Here is a 19,079-nt window from a genome sequence, read left to right on the forward strand (position 1 = left end):
GAATAAATACTAAAATACCGAAAAACGAATTTTTGGGGGGTATAAAATTCATATTGACTTCTACATATTTTACATTTGATGACATAATTTATAAACAGACGTTTGGGACCCCTATGGGGTCACCGTTATCACCAATTATTGCAGACCTGGTTATGCAAGATCTTGAGGATACAGTTCTCAAAGCGTTGAATTTGGAATGTTTGTTTTATTTTCGTTATGTGGATGACATAATAGTGGCCACCTCTATGACTAATATGACTCAGATTGTGAATAATTTTAACAACTATCATGAAAGACTTAAATTCACGGTCGAACAAGAGGTTAACCATAGCTTGAATTTCTTAGATTTATCACTTAAAATTATTAATAACAAAATATATATAGACTGGTATCAAAAAGAAACCTTCTCAGGAAGGACGTTATCATTTTATTCAAACCACCCATTATGCCACAAAATTGGAATAATATATAACCTTGTAGACAGATGTCTATTGCTATCACATCCACTATTTTTTAATAAAAATTTGGAGTTAATTATTAATATACTCAGAAGCAATGGTTACCCTCTTGATCTGATTTTTAACAAAATTAATCATCGGATAGAACACATCATATCTAAGGGGAGCATTATAGAGAGACAGGCCAACATAGAAAGAACAAAAAGTATAGGAAATGACTCGGTCAATAAAAAATTCTTTGTCATTCCGTATATAGATGGGATCTCAGAAATGATTGTTTCCTCGGTAAAAAATAAAAATTGTATGGTAGGGTATAGATGTCTCAACAAACTGGATAATATTATTAAAGCGCAGAAAGATAAAACTAAACATCCATGCAATTCGAATGTGGTTTATAAGATCAGTTGCAATAATTGTAATGCATCTTATGTAGGCCAAACAAAGAGGCAATTGCAGACGCGAATGAAAGAACATAAAAATAATATTAGATTGGACTCAACGAAACATTCAGTAATTTCTGAACACATAATAAATGAACATCATACTTTTAATTGGGACAATGTTAAGATCATGGACAACGAAAATAATTATTATAAAAGACTCATTTCTGAGATGCTACATATCAAGGAACAAAAAAATGGACTAAATTTAAACAAAGATACTGAGTTACTTAGCGAGTCGTATTTTGATATTTTGGATATATTAGCGAACAAGAAATAATAATAGGACAAATAGGACATTAACGAGTAAAACATAGATATTAGATCATATATAAACACGCACGCTCTCCGATCAAGTAGAGTTTAAAATGAGCTGTCTTTCTGTATTGTTGGTTTGTTATGTGTCATCCTTAATAACTGTTAATAAGTAGCAAAATTGTCAAGAAGAACGATGATAGGTAAGCATACTACCAATTGTAGGGGATACATATTATAATTTGGACATACGTTGATCGGTAATTGTTTATTAATCGCAGCGCCTACGGAACGGGTTAATTTCTCGCATATTAACGATGAAACTATCCGAGATCTGAACAAAATCAGGGATCATATCGAGGCGAACATTGTTGGACAGGACGGATTGAAACACGCGTTAATTGCTCAAAAACTCTTGATTCTGAATAACTATAATTAAATTTCGATATTATGTGAATTGTAAGAATTTATATTTCAATAATTATACTGAAGAAGACCGCGTGCGGTCGAAACGTTTATAGAATGATTGTAATTTGCGTTAGTTTTAATATAATGACTGTAGTTTTATAATTTATACATGTAATAAATGGTAGTTGACTGAACATCTCGAATATTCAGCTCGATAAGTTGGCCTTATATTTATCACTTTGTTTTCAATATACGAGCGACAATTGTATTAATTTATTTTTAATATCTATCACAATAAAATATGAAACATGTTTTATTAATTTTACTAAACCGTAAAGTAAAATTAATGAAATATATTTTATATTTTATTGTGATAAATATTATTATTTTTAATGTGATAATTATTAATCAGAGAAATTCTAATAAAATTCTTTCCATACCATATTCTCTTACAATTACTATAACTTTTAGGGTAAATTCTAAGAGAAAATTCTCTCAGTGTTTTGATTAATTATTAAAAATTACTTGTAAAAACGCGCGGCGCGCACAGCACACGTTACTCGATGCGGACGGCAATAGTTTACACGGCAAGGACACGACAATCATAATCACAATCTAAGAGAATTTTCTCTTAGAATTTACCTAGAAAACGATGGTAATCGTAGGACATTATGATGTGGAAAGAATTTTATTAGAATTTCTCTACTATTTATCATATTAAAAATAATAATATGTATCACAAGAAAATATAAAATATGTTTGATTAATTTTACTATACAGTTTAGTAAAATTAATCACACATATTTCATATTTTATTGTGATAGATATTATTTTTAATGTGATAAATATTAATCAGAGAAATTTTAATAAAATTCTTTTCATACCGTATTGTCTCACAATTACCATAACTTTTAGGGTAAATTTTAAGAGAAAATTCTCTCAGTGTACCGATTAATTATTAAAAATTACTTGTAAAAAGGCACACGTTACTCGATGCGGACGACAATTGTTTACACGGCAAGGACACGACAACAGACTGCGGCGACGGACGACGCGACGCGTCGCGACGCTTCGCGACACGTCTAGACGATAACAATCACGCGGCGTTGCCGAACATGTGATTGACGCGAGACATGTATTAAAACGTATAATAATTATGTTATTAAAAAAGGCATATTATAACGTATTATAATTTTTTACGTTATAATACATTTTTTTTAATGACTTAATATTATCCGCCCGTTTTGCCCTTTCTTTTTAAGCGAGACGTGAGAAAAATAATTATGTTTTGCGAACAAGATGTTCCATGTATAAATGTATTGGTCGCTCTGAAAAGAGCGGATTGACTTTGGTCGCTCTGAAAAGAGCGGATTGACTTTGGTCGCTCTGAAAAGAGCGGATTAACTTTGGTCGCTCTGAAAAGAGCGGATTAATTTATAATAGGTGCTCAAAATGACCACCATCCATCCTTATGCAAGCTCTCATGCGTTTAAATAAATTTAATTGCACGTTCTCCATTACTTCCTCTTCGATATTCCAAATTACATATCGCAATCTGGTTTCTAAGTCGTCGACGTCCTCGGGAAGCGTTTTGTATATTGATTCCTTACAGTATCCCCATAAAAAGAAATCAAGAGGATTAAGGTCCGGGGATCTTGCGGGCCAACGTATCGGGCCATACCGACCCATCCAACGTCCAGGAAACTGCTCGTTCAAGTAGTTTGTTACAATCCTGGCGTTGTGTGGTCCAGCACCGTCTTGTTGAAAGAACATTTTATTTCTTTCAAATAGTGGCACTTCTTCTAAAAAATCGGGCAGATTTTCTTTCAAAAGTTCCACGTACGTCTGGCCAGTTAAAATATCTGGTAGAATAACGGGCCCAAGTATTTGGGTACCCATTATTCCAGCCCAGATATTTATTTTCCAACGTACTTGAAAATTTTTGAGCCGCGTTACTCTGGGATTTTCTTCGCTCCAATAATGCATATTGTGCGAGTTAAAAATACCTTCTTGTGTGAATAGTGATTCATCACTGAATATCACACGGGAAGAAAATCTGGGATCTCGATCCACTTGTCTCAAAAAATTTTCGTAAAATGTTCTTCTTGCCTGATAATCTTCAGCTCGTAAATGTTGCACGCGTGTATAATGAAACGCGTGCAACTTTTCTTCTTTGAGCGTTCTTTGTACCGTCGAGTAAGAAAAGTTGTGTTCTCGAGCAACCACTCGAATACTCGTTTCAGGATTATCTTCGAAAGCACGTACAATTCGCTCCGTATTTCGCAAATTTCTTGCATTGCAATTTCTTCCAGTATCGTGTTTATCCGGAAGGACACTGCCAGTCTCGTGTAATCTCTGAGCTGCTCGAAGTATAACAGGAGCCGATGGATGTCTTGCTCGATTTGGATATAATTCGGCGTATCTTCTTGCAGCTACGTGATACTGCCCATGACACTCGCCGAGTGCCATTAGCATATCGTAATATTCTTCGTTTGTGTACGCTGCCATATAGTCCTCTTAACTCTTGTAATAATCGAAAGATTATTGTTTGCATTATCAATCTTCATTTAATTTATACAATCCGCGGGGTGTCGCGATTTCCCCCTCCACGCCTTCCGCGTCAAATAGCGGCACGCGACACCCGCGACAGCGGCCACCCGCGAATCGTATAAATATAAGATGCAGATCGACAATGCAATCAATCATCAATCGGCTCCCGTCATACGAAGAACTCAGAGACAAAACGAGACTGGCAGCGTCCTTTCGAGCAAACAAGAAAAAAAGTTGCACGCATTTCATTACACACGCGTGCAACATTTACGACCAGAAGATTATCAAGACGAACGTTTTGCGAAAATTTTCTGAAAAAAGTAAATCGTTTCCCGAAGACGCTTCCCGAGGACGTCGACGACTTAGAAACCAGATTGCGATATGTAATTTGGAATATCGAAGAGGAAGTAATGGAGAACGTGCAATTAAATTTATTTAAACGCATGAGAGCTTGCATAAGGATGGATGGTGGTCATTTTGAGCACCTATTATAAATTAATCCGCTCTTTTCAGAGCGACCAAAGTTAATCCGCTCTTTTCAGAGCGACCAAAGTCAATCCGCTCTTTTCAGAGCGACCAAAGTCAATCCGCTCTTTTCAGAGCGACCAATACATTTATACATGGAACATCTTGTTCGCAAAACATAATTATTTTTCTCACGTCTCGCTTAAAAAGAAAGGGCAAAACGGGCGGATAATGTTAAGTCATTAAAAAAAATGTGTTATAACGTAAAAAATTATAATACGTTATAATATGCCTTTTTTAATAACATAATTATTATACGTAATACATGTCTCGCGTCAATCACATGTTCGGCAACGCCGCGTGATTGTTATCGTCTAGACGTGTCGCGAAGCGTCGCGACGCGTCGCGTCGTCCGTCGCCGCAGTCTGTTGTCGTGTCCTTGCCGTGTAAACAATTGTCGTCCGCATCGAGTAACGTGTGCCTTTTTACAAGTAATTTTTAATAATTAATCGGTACACTGAGAGAATTTTCTCTTAAAATTTACCCTAAAAGTTATGGTAATTGTGAGACAATACGGTATGAAAAGAATTTTATTAAAATTTCTCTGATTAATATTTATCACATTAAAAATAATATCTATCACAATAAAATATGAAATATGTGTGATTAATTTTACTAAACTGTATAGTAAAATTAATCAAACATATTTTATATTTTCTTGTGATACATATTATTATTTTTAATATGATAAATAGTAGAGAAATTCTAATAAAATTCTTTCCACATCATAATGTCCTACGATTACCATAATTTTCTAGGTAAATTCTAAGAGAAAATTCTCTTAGATTGTGATTATGATTGTCGTGTCCATGCCGTGTAAACTATTGCCGTCCGCATCGAGTAACGTGTGCTGTGCGCGCCGCGCGTTTTTACAAGTAATTTTTAATAATTAATCAAAACACTGAGAGAATTTTCTCTTAGAATTTACCCTAAAAGTTATAGTAATTGTAAGAGAATATGGTATGGAAAGAATTTTATTAGAATTTCTCTGATTAATAATTATCACATTAAAAATAATAATATCTATCACAATAAAATATAAAATATATTTCATTAATTTTACTTTACGGTTTAGTAAAATTAATAAAACATGTTTCATATTTTATTGTGATAGATATTATTATTTTGAATGTGATAAATATTAATTAGAGGAATTCTAATAAAATTTTTTCCATACAATATTATCCTACGATTACCACAATTTTCAGGGCAAATTCTAAGAGAAAATTCTCTCAGATTGTGATTATGTGTTGTAATTTGTAATCAGTTATTTATTACAATAATTTTTAATCAAGTGCGTGAGTCAAAGTGTCAATAGAATTTATTATAAAAAAATGATTTCATTATGCAGTGTGTCACAGTGTGTCAATATCGGATTGTATCCAGTCAGGCAACAATTATTCGTCAAAGGACATCAAACATCTCTACAAGGTAAGAATCAGTGAGAGAGAGAGAGAGAGAGAGAGTGTGTGTGTGTGTGTGTGTGTGTGTGTGTATACGCGTACACACACACGCACACACACACACACAAAACGCCGCGTGTAACAAACAGCTGATCGCTTCGAGCGCCCACGTAATCGCCCGCGTCGGATAATGTGTTGCGCCGCTCCTGATTACAGCCCGTACTCGTGCTGTAATTCGCTAACTATTTCTTTTTATATTTCAAAAACTAAGCTTCGGATAAAATTTTGGCAAAGGAAAAATCGTCTTAGAATTGAGTCAGGAATACGACATTTTAAGGACAAACGGTTGTTTTGAATCACCCTGTATATATATATATATTACCACAATTTCCGATTGTTACAGTTCAAGAATTAGAAAATTTTAATAAATTGTTAAGGAAAGATGCAATAGCTCGTGTACAATATGTAAGTATTTTATGTATTATCGTTTCTAAATTTTTTTAAAAATTTGTTTTAATTTTACAATATAATAACAATGCTCATAATTATGTATAATTTCTAATTACGTTGATTATCTAATCTATATATCTATCTTACTATTTATTTATTTATCTGTATAAGAAGTATATCTATAATTTGTTAATTGTTATTTTTTTTAAATAGACATAAAAGCTGTTTTACTACAATTTACTAACCATTTTGATTTAAGGTCTATAATTTTACTGTTTTCTATTATATAATAATATAAACATTTATTGTATTATTTTTCAGAAAAAAATAATTAAAAATATTGGTGGTAAAAATGTTAAAAAACATCTTCGACAAGCTTTGACATTAATATTAAATAATGAATTGTCATGTAAATTATCAAGGACAGGACAGAAAAAAACTATTAAAGTAAAAGATATGAAGTTTGTGGACATATACACTTTTATATTTTTCTTAAATTATATTATTATATTATTATTTATAATTATTTATTATTATTTTATTTATTATATTATTATTATTATTATTTAATTAATTAAATAATAATTATATTATTATTATTTTATTTATATTATATTATTATTATTTTATTTATTAAATAATAAAATAATGTTAATTAAAGTAATAAAAATAATAAATAAGGTAATAAAATAATAAAAATAAAATCAGTATACATTAATAACAATAAAATTAGTAGTAGATGTGATAATGTCTAAAATAACCACAGTTGTTTAACATAGAGTAGTAATATTAATAAACGTTATCATTAAAATTTTACGTAAAAAATTTATTTCCTGTTTTTATTGTAACTTTTTTATTTTTACAAATTTTGCCATTTGTTAAAAAGTATTTATGTAGTTTATTTTAAAACTAAAATTATTACACAAGCTTATATTCGACAATATACATATATAATAATATTCTTTATTCATGAATTACAATAACAAATTTCTTGATGGATCTCACAAAAATTGCCAATCATGAAGTGTTAGTATGAATATATTTTAATTGTATATTTATTTCCTAACTATATAATTTTTGGTTTCAGAGACTATGATCAATTCCGGGCGTAATTGTACAATCTTTGACGTACAAGATACAATTCAAAAATGGCTACAACATGCAAGTGATTGAGTTCGTTATATAGAAAAAACACGCTCAAATATAATTTTAAAATTTTGGCATAAAAATTTATATTATTTTTTCTATTTCATATTTTATTTTAATATTATTATTTTTTTTATAATAGTTTATTTTTCTTCTTCACATTTTTATTTCTATTAAAGTTTTATTATATTTACGATTTTAATTTAATATATATTAATCTATATATTAATCTATATATACTAATCAAAAAATGTTTATTTTATTATAGATTAATATTTTTTTTATTTAATCAAATAATTTAAAGTTCAATCAATTTAATTATTATAATTAATTAAAAATTATAAAAAGCATTTTATATTATAAAAATATATTACATTAGATTTTATATATTAATATAAATATAATGTTTAAAAAAGTTTATATTTGTGTTTTAGTATTCAAAATACACATACACACACACACATATATATATATATATATATGTATGTATGTATATGTATATATATAGTAACCCCTAAATGGGCATATATATAATATTATCGTATATTTTTGTTTGTAAAGATTTCTCATATAAATAAGAATTTTCCTTTAAGCTTCAATATTTACTCTCAACATATTCAAAATCCCTGGTAAAATATTTAGCAAATAAACTCTCGGAAGAGAAATATATGTGAATAAAGGATGAATATAATATGAAGGAAAATTAATTGTCTCTTGTCTTTCATCAAAAAACCCCTTTTGAAGATCTTGCTAAATATTTTACCAAAGGCATTTTTTTTGTGTCTCGAATGTTTTAGAATAAGTTTTATTGGCATCATTAACATAAACTTCTAAAAAGATCTAATTTAATATATCTTTTTGATTTCTATTACGAGATATCTCAAAAAAGTAATCTTTTTGATTTCTATTACAAGATATCTCAAAAAAGTAATCTTTTTGATTTCTATTACAAGATATCTCAAAAAAGTAATCTTTTTGATTTCTTTTATAAGATATCTCAAAAAAGTAATCTTTTCGGTGACTGTCAGAAGAAATCTTTTTTTTCTCTAAATACGACGCATAAGAGCTCTTTCTGATCTCATTATGTTGGCTTTCGAAATTAATTTTTGGATGTCCAAATCTTGAAGAAAACTTTAAGAATTCTTTCTGATATCAATTGGCTATCTGGGTAGCTTTCCAAGCCGTGGACAATTTATTGCTCACGGGTTTCAGCGCTATCTCGCAGCACATACAAAAAACAACTAGCGAACTACCGCCACTTTGCGCCTTCCCAACACCCATCTAATCCTGCTATTCATATATCAGTCTACTGCGTAAATCAGATACAAAAATTAGGTACTCAAAGTGCCATTTTGAATGCACTTGTAATACAAAATAGTATGTGTTGCACGTACGGAAGTTGGCTATTGTCCACTCGTGCGGATAAATGCGCACTCACCGTCGGCTCGTGCGCCTACCCGCACTCGTGACCAATAGCCAACTTTCCGCACTTGTAATACAATATACTATTGTATTATATGTTGTTATACTAACGTTTTGATTATATCCTTTTGTGTTGTAGTTTATATTACTCGCGTTCTAATTATATTTTTTTGTATTATATTTTATTTTATTATTTTATATTTCTTTATGTGTTAGTATTTTGAATAAATTCCATTTATTTCAATATTAAACCGCGGTGTTCTGTCGAGTCCTGATCCCGGCTAGGCCGTCCGAGCCCTCACAAAAGAGGCTGTTACATACGGTTTCATATATCGGCCAAACAAAACGGTATTTAGATACTTGTGTCACAGAACATTTTAATAACACAAAAATGCACGCAACCAATTATTTGGTTATTAGCAAACATATATTAGAATTTAGACATGAATTTGACTGAGCAACACCTACTATATTACATAATGAGAAACATGAAAGAAAGAGAGAAATTGCCGAAATGTTTTTTGTTTAAAAATTTAACAATACGATCAACCTACAAAAGGACAGATAATTTAAATAACATTTATGACAAAATAATATTTCTCAGAAATAAATATTTTTATCGGCTCTCAATATAAAGAATATAAGTATGCTGCCTTCTAAGCCGGGCAATAGAGCCAAGGAAACGAAACGAAAAATTAATTAAACGGAACTGTATCTCAATTTGAGATCCCAAAGTTCCACATATAAATTAATTTCGAAACTTACATATGGAGAAATAAGCGAGAAAAATATAGGTCCGAAAAGTCGCTGAAGCGGGAATCGAACCCGCGTCTTTCACTTTCCGGGCGACTGCTCTTACCAACTAAGCTATTCAGACCCTTTCGATCCCATATTTTTCATTTGCCTTTTAAGTAGATGTTAGTAAATACCGCCGTGATTAGCCCAGGCGTGAATAAACTCAGAAATAAATATTTTTATCGGCTCTCAATATAAAGAATATAAGTATGCTGCCTTCTAAGCCGGGCAATAGAGCCAAGGAAACGAAACGAAAAATTAATTAAACGGAACTGTATCTCAATTTGAGATCCCAAAGTTCCACATATAAATTAATTTCGAAACTTACATATGGAGAAATAAGCGAGAAAAATATAGGTCCGAAAAGTCGCTGAAGCGGGAATCGAACCCGCGTCTTTCACTTTCCGGGCGACTGCTCTTACCAACTAAGCTATTCAGACCCTTTCGAAAATAATATTTGTTTAGTTCTGTACTCATTGTCAGTTTAATATAAACAAGTGACGAAGTGTCATATAAACACAACGGTGGTCTTCTTTTTTCTCTTTTTTAATATTCTAATAAACAATCTTTTTTGTTTTTTGATTTTTGTATTTTTGATGAATGTATTATTATAATATTATTATAATACATTATTTTTTATATACACTATTATAATACATTACTTAAATATATTTGAAAAGGACTAAAATTATGATCAAAACGTAAGATTTATTAAATAAAAAATTGCCAGTATTGATCAAGAAATATTTATTTCTTTAATTTTTGACTGGCGATAATTAAGAATACAATCGGTAATAAAAACACTTATATAACGTAAAATCACTAAATTTACAAAGTACCATTTGTAACGTAATTCCACTATTTTTGCTCCACGCTATACTGCAATTTCGGACTTATTATACTCGTTTGAATGTATTTTATAATATAATTTTTATGAATAAAGGAAGATAAACTCGTAAATCACAAAAAATTGCAGAAATAACTTACATAAAATGTATTCTTTACATTATCCGACACCATTTTAGCTCCAAAAAGACATTAAATGGTACGGTTCTTTGTATATCAAGTAATTTTAATATAACGTACTTTTAAAGATGTATAAAATTATTTGTACCTTATAATAACGTGGTTCGTAGGAATAAGTAATTGGCAGACAAGTTAACGGTATATCTTTCATCCATCCGGCGGCTAAATGTTCTCGTATAACCCAAATATTAGCTATAATTTGGCAAATATTGTAAATTATTATGAATGTTTTTAGAGAATAAGGCGGCTTGTTCTTCATGAATCGAGGACCCCAATATAAAACGACATATAAATATATAATTGATATAAGTGGAATTTCGTAATTTACTAAGGTCCAATTTTTTGTTCGTGGATCTGAAAAATTAGAATTTTTTATCACAAGCATTATTTTTAAAAAATCCGCATTAAGACATTTTTAAAATTATTTTTAAATAATATCGAATTGAGATACAATTCTTATATAAGTCTTGGCATAGTATCAAGCAAAAATTCGTGCCTGATGCGCAATTATATAGTTGTAGCGAAAAATTAGTTTTTGCTATAATCGACGTATCGACATCCGTGTTTAGTTTTTATAACCCATGTATTTTTATAGTTATATTTAATTGTTTTGTTTGTTTATTTTGTTTTATGATAGTAAATAAATCGCTTAAATTAGTAAATTTTTAAATTACTGTATATCGTAAATAATATTTCTATTATTATAAGAAATACAAAAGCAATGAAACATTTATTTGTCATTGACATTAACGCATTGACACTACTCACCTGCTATTTCCGTCCAATAATAATAAAATTCTTTAGACAAGTCCATTGTGTGTTTCCACAGATAATTCTATGGGCAGTTGATGTGATTATATCCAATTTGCACTTCGAGAAAGGGTTGAATGAAAAGAAAACTTAGTGAAAACTTAGTTGCGACAATATCTGAAAGTCATAGATATTCTATGTCAAACTCTTTTCTAACTGATTAGTTTATTGTTTTGTTAATTAATAGAAGAAATAGAACTTTGTACCTGACGAGTGTACCTGTAATTTATATGTAAATATATGTATTCGGTGTGGTATGCATTTTATGAAAAAATTAAGAATTAAAATGGTCTTTTGAGATAGAACAAAATCGTAATAAATGTTATTATAAATTAAATAAGTTTATATGTTTTTCTTCATATCTTTATATTATCTTATTGTGGTTAATTTTTTTGTTCAAAAATATTAGTTTAAAAAATTTTAAGTTATTTCATGAAAAATAAAAGAAATATACAAGACGACCCAAAGACCTGTGCGAAATGGACAAATTCCAAACGAGCTGTGACACGGTCTCTCAATGAATTCACTAAAGATTATTTTATATTGTTATAACATTTTGAGTTCTTTTAACTTTAAACATTATTAAAAAATAAATTATTTTCTTAATATATAAAAACAAGTGTCTTGACTGACTCTGTTTACGCGAGATAGTTAGAGGTTTTCAAAGATCCCGGGATTCGCACATGAACTGTATGAAAATCCACGTTCTCACTGGAGACATCAAAATTAACCGAACGATAGGATAGAGGAAAGATGAAAGATCACTGCTTAAGAGAGATGACAAACTGATTTGATCCTTTAAGAGTTTATTTGAGAAACACACAATTGAGATGGAGACAAAAACTGAATTCGAGATACATAGCCTTCGCGCGACAACCTTGCTTGATCAGAGAGCTCAGCTCGACTGACGTTGACGAGGTGTCGAGAGACAAGAATTCCCCGTCGTAAGGGTGAAAAACGGGGAGCAAGGTATGTTTATTTGAGTGCGAATCAGCTGATCGGTAGCTGATCGCCAGCTGATCGGCAGCGAAAAACAACAAGGAATGTCACGGTCGCGGCATCGTAACAATACGAGACTCGAAAATAATATATTTGTCACGCTGAAATAATTGGCTATACAAAGGCGTGATATATAAATACAATAATCGAAAACTTTAATGCCGAAATATAAGATTGATCGATATGCGATAACTTTTACTTGTCAAACTCCAAACAGACTCATTCATCAACGTCCAGTCCAAACCTTTGGACCTAGAAAGTTGAAATTTGGGGGATGTATACCTTGCATGGCGTAAGGATACATTAAGAACGGATTTTGTTTCAATCAACCCCTAAAGGGGTGAATAGAAGAAAAATGTGTTTTTACTGATTTTTTAATATCTCTCTTTCTCTTCTTAATTAGCCTGATAAGATGTAGACTTCTTACAAAAGTTATTCATACAAATATCTAAAAGTAAATTTTTGCATTTTACCCCAATCATCCCTTATAGAAATGAAAAGGAAAAATTAGTTTTTAAGACTTCCTCAATATTTCCAAAGCCTCATAAAATATAAACTTCATAATTGCTTACAAAGGTTATTTCAAATACCAAGAAATCTAAATCTGTGCTCAGAATTAGTTGCCCTTTTCGAGCCAATATCAGAAGCGACGCCTTCGATTGACGGCCGAGCCGCCGATCACTCAGGCAACGCGTCTCAGGAGTGTCTCTATACAAAAAATATGCTGAGATTGTATCTTTTGTCAAATCGTCATTATTTTGTTAATATATGTTTAAAATAGATTACATTTATAATTATATAAATAATAGAAAGGATTATGTTAAAAAATAGCCTATTTTTGCCCCTAAGCCGGCAAGTAAAATTGGCATTGTTTCTTATAGTTTTTGGCCGTAGAATAACATGGTAATATTCGTTTGCTCTCAAAGTAAAGAAAAAATAGATAAAAATCTAAAAAATAAGTCATTTGTGACCCCCATTTTTTTCTTCTAATTTAACATAATTTGTTACAAAAATGATGAGGGGAGTGTATTGTTCAAGGTAATTGAAGATGAATTTGGCTAATCTGATGTCAGGATTATACAATTCAATGATGGATCCAATATGGCAGCCGCTAATCAGCTAAAAATTAAGACAATTTTTGCCGCAATCGGGAAGTAAAATTCGTTGAATTTCTTATATTTTTTTTGGCTGTAGAATGACGTCACATTCTACATCCGATCACATTTGTTTACTGTAAAAATCTAAGGGAGGGGGATTCAATAACTGGTAGCATTGATAGTGACAGATAACCCTGAAACGTCAGAACGCGACCATGCTGACCACTATAAATCTATTTTAGTTTTGGTGTTCTCAAAAATGAAAAGATGGAAGGAAAAATTACAAACAGAAAAGCAGTATAATTAGCGTTTAAAATAAGTAGAAAATGGAAAGCGCCGATTAAAAAAGCAACAAAGACAGAAAAAAATACGTGATCGATGGGCGACGTATAATAGATTTGAATATTACAATATATCGCAACACATGTGCTGTAGATTCTGTAAAAATTTATTGCTGAAAAATATAAAAAAAAAAAAAAAAACATGGTTTAGTCTCAGTATTTTCTGTACTTTACTAAAATTGCCTGCTAATAAATAAGGTACCGACTGGAGCTAAGCATCTTGTACCAATAGATAAGTTGCTATACGGCGTCAATACTAAATCAGCTTAGGTAAGTTTGTACATTATAATTCTGTTTATATAAATGCGTTTTTGTACAATTTATTAATAAAAATGAAAATTAAATAAAATATGTACCTTTTCTTATAGAAACTATGCACTCGAGATTAGATCTCACATCTATTAACAAGTATCTGCAGTGTCTGAATATACCAAACATATGTTCGACCTCATACAAACGATATGAGAGAGAGAGAAAGAGAGAGAGAGAGAGAGAGAGAGAGAGAGAGAGAGAGAGAGAGAGAGAGAGAGAGAGAGAGATCGAACCTATAATCAAATTAGTTGCAAAACAAAGCTGTCAGGAAGCTACAAAATTGGAACAATTTTGAACAATAAAAAATTCGGAATTTTTAGAAAAAGTTTTGTAAGTCTCACAATTTTTACAAACATTGTATACTGATTTTCTTTCCTATAAGGGTTTCCACAACGCAAAAAAAAGTTTCATTGAATTGTATAGGTCAATAATTATTATAAAATATTTAAGATTTTTATAATAAAATCATTGAAATTGAATTGAATTGAATAATAAAATAAAATTTTTTTTTATATTTACTTTTTATTTTAAAACTTAACATTCTTTTAATAATAAATTTTATAATAATTACATGCTTATATAAATAAATTGTATAAATAATAATTATATAATAATAAATATATAAATAAATATATTTATGTATAAATATAAATAAGTACAATATAAATATAAAATAAATACAAATTTCAAATAATTGTATATAATTATTATAAAATGACTCATAAATAATATAAGAAATTACATGTATGTATGTATGTAGAAATTATGTATGCAAATTAATTATTTAATCCTTATATTCTTATTCTTATCCTCTTATTTATTATTAAATATACAATTATATATGTATATATTTATAAATATATATATAATAAACTAACTAAAAATAATTTAAATATAATAAATAAATAAAGATACAAATTAATCAAAAGTACCTAAAATAATTTTTCATAATTATATCTTTAATTCCACAAAATAAAATTTTCTTTAAACTACTTAAATTTATATTATATTTATTCTTAAAATAATATAGTTAAATTTAATAAAATAAACATTAACGGATAAATATGAATTACTAAAATAAGTAACTCTTTAAAATTTATTAAAACAAATTATTATTAATTAAACTATTATAAAAATATTTCATCTAATAATAATTCTAATTATAAAAATTTCCCTTAAAAAATTTAACAAAAATGAAAAAAAAAATTTGCAGCACATAAAATAAATCACTATAATTTATTATACTTTTATTAAAAAATATCAATCGACTATGAGTTTGTTCATAATACAAATTCACTATAAAAAATAAGCCAGAAGAACATAGGCCATGAGAAATTATCATAATATAGGCTCTAATAAACCCTAATTTTATTAAAGTTATTATATATTAATATATTTTGTATTACACGTGCAGGCAAAGTGGCACTTTGTGTGCGTGTTTTCTGTGCGTATTTTTTTTTTTTTTTTATTGGGCAAAAGGCAAGCCTTGGTGACCATACAGCTGTGGTAATACAGAGATTTATTCTATCATCTAGAGGTATAATCTACTATAGTATAAGGAAATAAAGTAGTTCGTATTCTGATTTTTTAGACTAGAACATAATAGCATAGAATACACGCTTACAGTTACTTAAACTATATAACGCTTAAAACGATAGTTTATTAGATTACAACATAAAATAATTAAAGCTTATTTTAATTATTATTAAATACTTAAAAAAAAAAAAAAAAACCGCTAAAGTATATTGTTATGTCCGTGTCCCGCCCGTTTAACGATACGTCCCTGTATTATACGATCGTCAGGATTTTCTATTAGGATCTTCTATCAGGGTCTTCTATCAGGATCTTCTATCGTCGCTAAGAAGCTGTTTATGTCTATCGATGCGTTTTGTTCTGGTCTAGCTGTCGTGCGGTGAGGACGTATCCTCTGACAGCTAATCGGCGGATATATTTGCATTAAAATTAATGCACGTAATATTATATTGTATCGTTACGGTTTATTGGCTTCTAATATTAAAGTTTATTGCTTTACTACGCGAGTGTATTCATTTCCGGCGTGTGAGAGTTTGAGTGCGAGCGACATTTTTTTGAGATAATCCGAAGGGTGGTCGCGGACGTAACATTTTGGGGGCTCGTCCGGGATAGTTCGGACGTAACACGAGCCACGAGCCGTAGTGAAAAAGACAAATATTTTGTGTGTGTGTGCGGTGAAAAGGTTACGATGTCTTTGATGCATTCTCCGAGGATTACTTGTTCGCAAGCTTCGTCACGAGCAATGATCGGCGAAGAACAACAGTCGACTCCACTTCGAGCGATTAACAGCGAGGAAACTTCCGAGCGCGTGGACGTTTTACAGGAGGCGTTGGAACAAATTAGAGAATTGCGAGAGGAACGCTCACAACAGCAGGCTCAATTTTTGACGATGCTGCAACAGCGGGACGAGGAACTGCACCGATTACAGGAAAGATTTGTTACATGGAAAATAACCAGCTAAGTCCTTCACATAATAGAATTCCGAACAACACCACACATAGAAATAGTGAATTGAACACAATGTGCTAGAATAAGTAAAACTAGAAATAATTTTTATTATAAGGGAAATTTGGACGGAAGAATTTGTCGATTTAAAATAGTTCCGATGTTTCTATTCTTAGTGAGAGATTTCTGAAAGAAAGATTGTGCATTCGGATAGATTAGCTCCTTTTTATAATCGAAACTTGCATTAGAATCGGAACCCACGATAGGTTACTTGTACTTTTAATAAAATTGTGTATTCTTCAATTTTTCTGCCGTAAGATTTGTTTTTCAGGAAAATCTTATTCGGCAACAAAAAGAAAAAGGACCTGATGAAAATGAGAGAGATAAAAGGGATGAAGACTACCTCACAAAAGGGACGAAGACTGCCTCACCCCGTGGTTATTTTGATCCGTGGTTTTTCCCGGGGGCTTTGGGCAAATGCCGAGGCAGAAGCTTGAGGAGTCCTTTAAAAGGGCGTTGGGTTCACGGAATGTTACCCCTCTCTTGCCTGAAGAATTTTTGGGACTTTGAGGAAAATTCCTGGAATCAGTGAAGTCGATTGGACCCAAGATGATGTGCAGTTCGTTGTACCTGGAACAGCAGTTCGGGAAGAACATGGAGTCACATCGGGGACTGTAATTCGGCGAGGTTCCTGTAAGGAATTGTTCTGGATCTGTCCTATTGAATTAATTGTCGGGACGACAATTTTGAAGAGGAGGGGGCAAGTGTTATGTCCGTGTCCCGCCCATTTGACGATACGTTCCTGTATTATACGATCGTCAGGATTTTCTATTAGGATCTTCTATCAGGGTCTTCTATCAGGGTCTTCTATCAGGATCTTCTATCGTCGCTAAGAAGCTGTTTATGTCTATCGATGCGTTTTGTTCTGGTCTAGCTGTCGTGCGGTGAGGACGTATCCTTTGACAGCTGATCGGCGGATATATTTGCATTAAGATTAATGCACGTAATATTATATTGTATCGTTACGGTTTATTGGCTTCTAATATTAAAGTTTATTGCTTTACTACGCGAGTGTATTCATTTCCGGCGTGTGAGAGTTTGAGTGCGCGCGACATTTCTTTGAGATAATTCGAAGAGTGGTCGCGGACGTAACAATATATATCACCACTTACATAGGATCGCTCTGTACAGGTTTATGAAATGCATCTTAAACGGGTTAAACTCAGATAACTGGATCAAACTAATAACTTCTAAAATAAAAATCTTAAGTAATCTTAATACTGGTGATAGACTACCGCCCTATAAGAGCTTGCTAATATCTATATATACATATATTTATTTTTTTTCCCTTTTTTTCCTCTTTTTTTTCTCTCTTTTTTCCTTTCTCTTTCTTCTTCCACCCCCTTTTTTCTCTTTTTCCCCCCTTCCCTCCTTTTCTTCTTCTTTCCCCCTTCTTTTTCCTTCTTTATTTTTATTTATAATCGTTAAAATACACCTATTTAGCAATATTAATATCGAACCAAAAAAAGAGGACATTGTGTTACTTAAACAGATATTTATATTTTTATTTTTATTTCTTGTATGAATGAACTCACCGCAAACAACTTTTGCATCCATCGTACTAAGCAGAGACCTGATTAAAAACGGTAGTACTCCTATCACCCCCGATAATCACTTTATTAACAGAGACCTTTGCTCCTCGAAGCGACCGCACTGCCAAAAAACATGATCTCTCTTTTTCTCTTTCCGCAGATTCCGTTAAGTCACAATAATTGCAATTCGGAGAGGGTACAATGTCGAACCTGTAAAGACTTTCTGATAGCGAAGTGTGATCACATCTCAGTCTGCAAATGAAGACCACACTCCCCCGCGAAATGTCGAAATCCTGAAACCAGGGAACTCTATTTGATGTAAGACTGTTTTTCATATACCATATTGCTTTACATTTCCCTGTATTCTTGTACCATGTGAAAAAAAGATCAAACAATTCATCCTTCCATTTTGAACTAAAATCTCTGATTGAGGTGTTGATATAATAATCTCTTCCTTGATTCGAAGCTTCTTTAGCTGCTTTGTCTGCCATTTCATTTCCATTAATCCCACAATGACTAGGAATCCATACTAGCCTAATATGACCACCATTCTCATTAAACTCCTTGATACT

The 19,079-nt window shown here is 31.1% G+C and overlaps 1 protein-coding gene across 5 annotated transcripts in view; it reads right to left on the reverse strand.

Annotated features, from left to right (window-relative positions):
- Positions 1 to 12,789, reverse strand: part of LOC114931010 (very long chain fatty acid elongase 7-like) — a 72,760-nt gene extending 59,971 nt beyond the window's left edge. For 4 of the 5 annotated variants that reach the window (XR_014925386.1, XM_085485672.1, XM_085485677.1 and 1 more), the window contains exons 1-2: positions 11,647 to 11,861; positions 10,967 to 11,232 (exon numbers count right to left, since the gene is read on the reverse strand). Coding sequence is in view for 4 of the 5 variants with exons in the window: in XM_085485672.1 (XP_085341798.1) it covers positions 10,967 to 11,232; positions 11,647 to 11,692 (312 nt within the window). In the remaining variant the exon portion in view is untranslated. Of the gene's footprint in view, positions 1 to 10,966; positions 11,233 to 11,646; positions 11,862 to 11,894 lie in introns of those variants that run through there. The other variant, XM_085485669.1, reaches the window with a different exon arrangement.
- Between the last annotated feature and the right edge of the window lie 6,290 nt (positions 12,790 to 19,079).

Source organism: Nylanderia fulva, unplaced genomic scaffold (genome assembly GCF_048542155.1).
Source record: "Nylanderia fulva isolate GAGA-0341 unplaced genomic scaffold, ASM4854215v1 Scaffold109, whole genome shotgun sequence".
Taxonomy (NCBI): domain Eukaryota; kingdom Metazoa; phylum Arthropoda; class Insecta; order Hymenoptera; family Formicidae; genus Nylanderia; species Nylanderia fulva.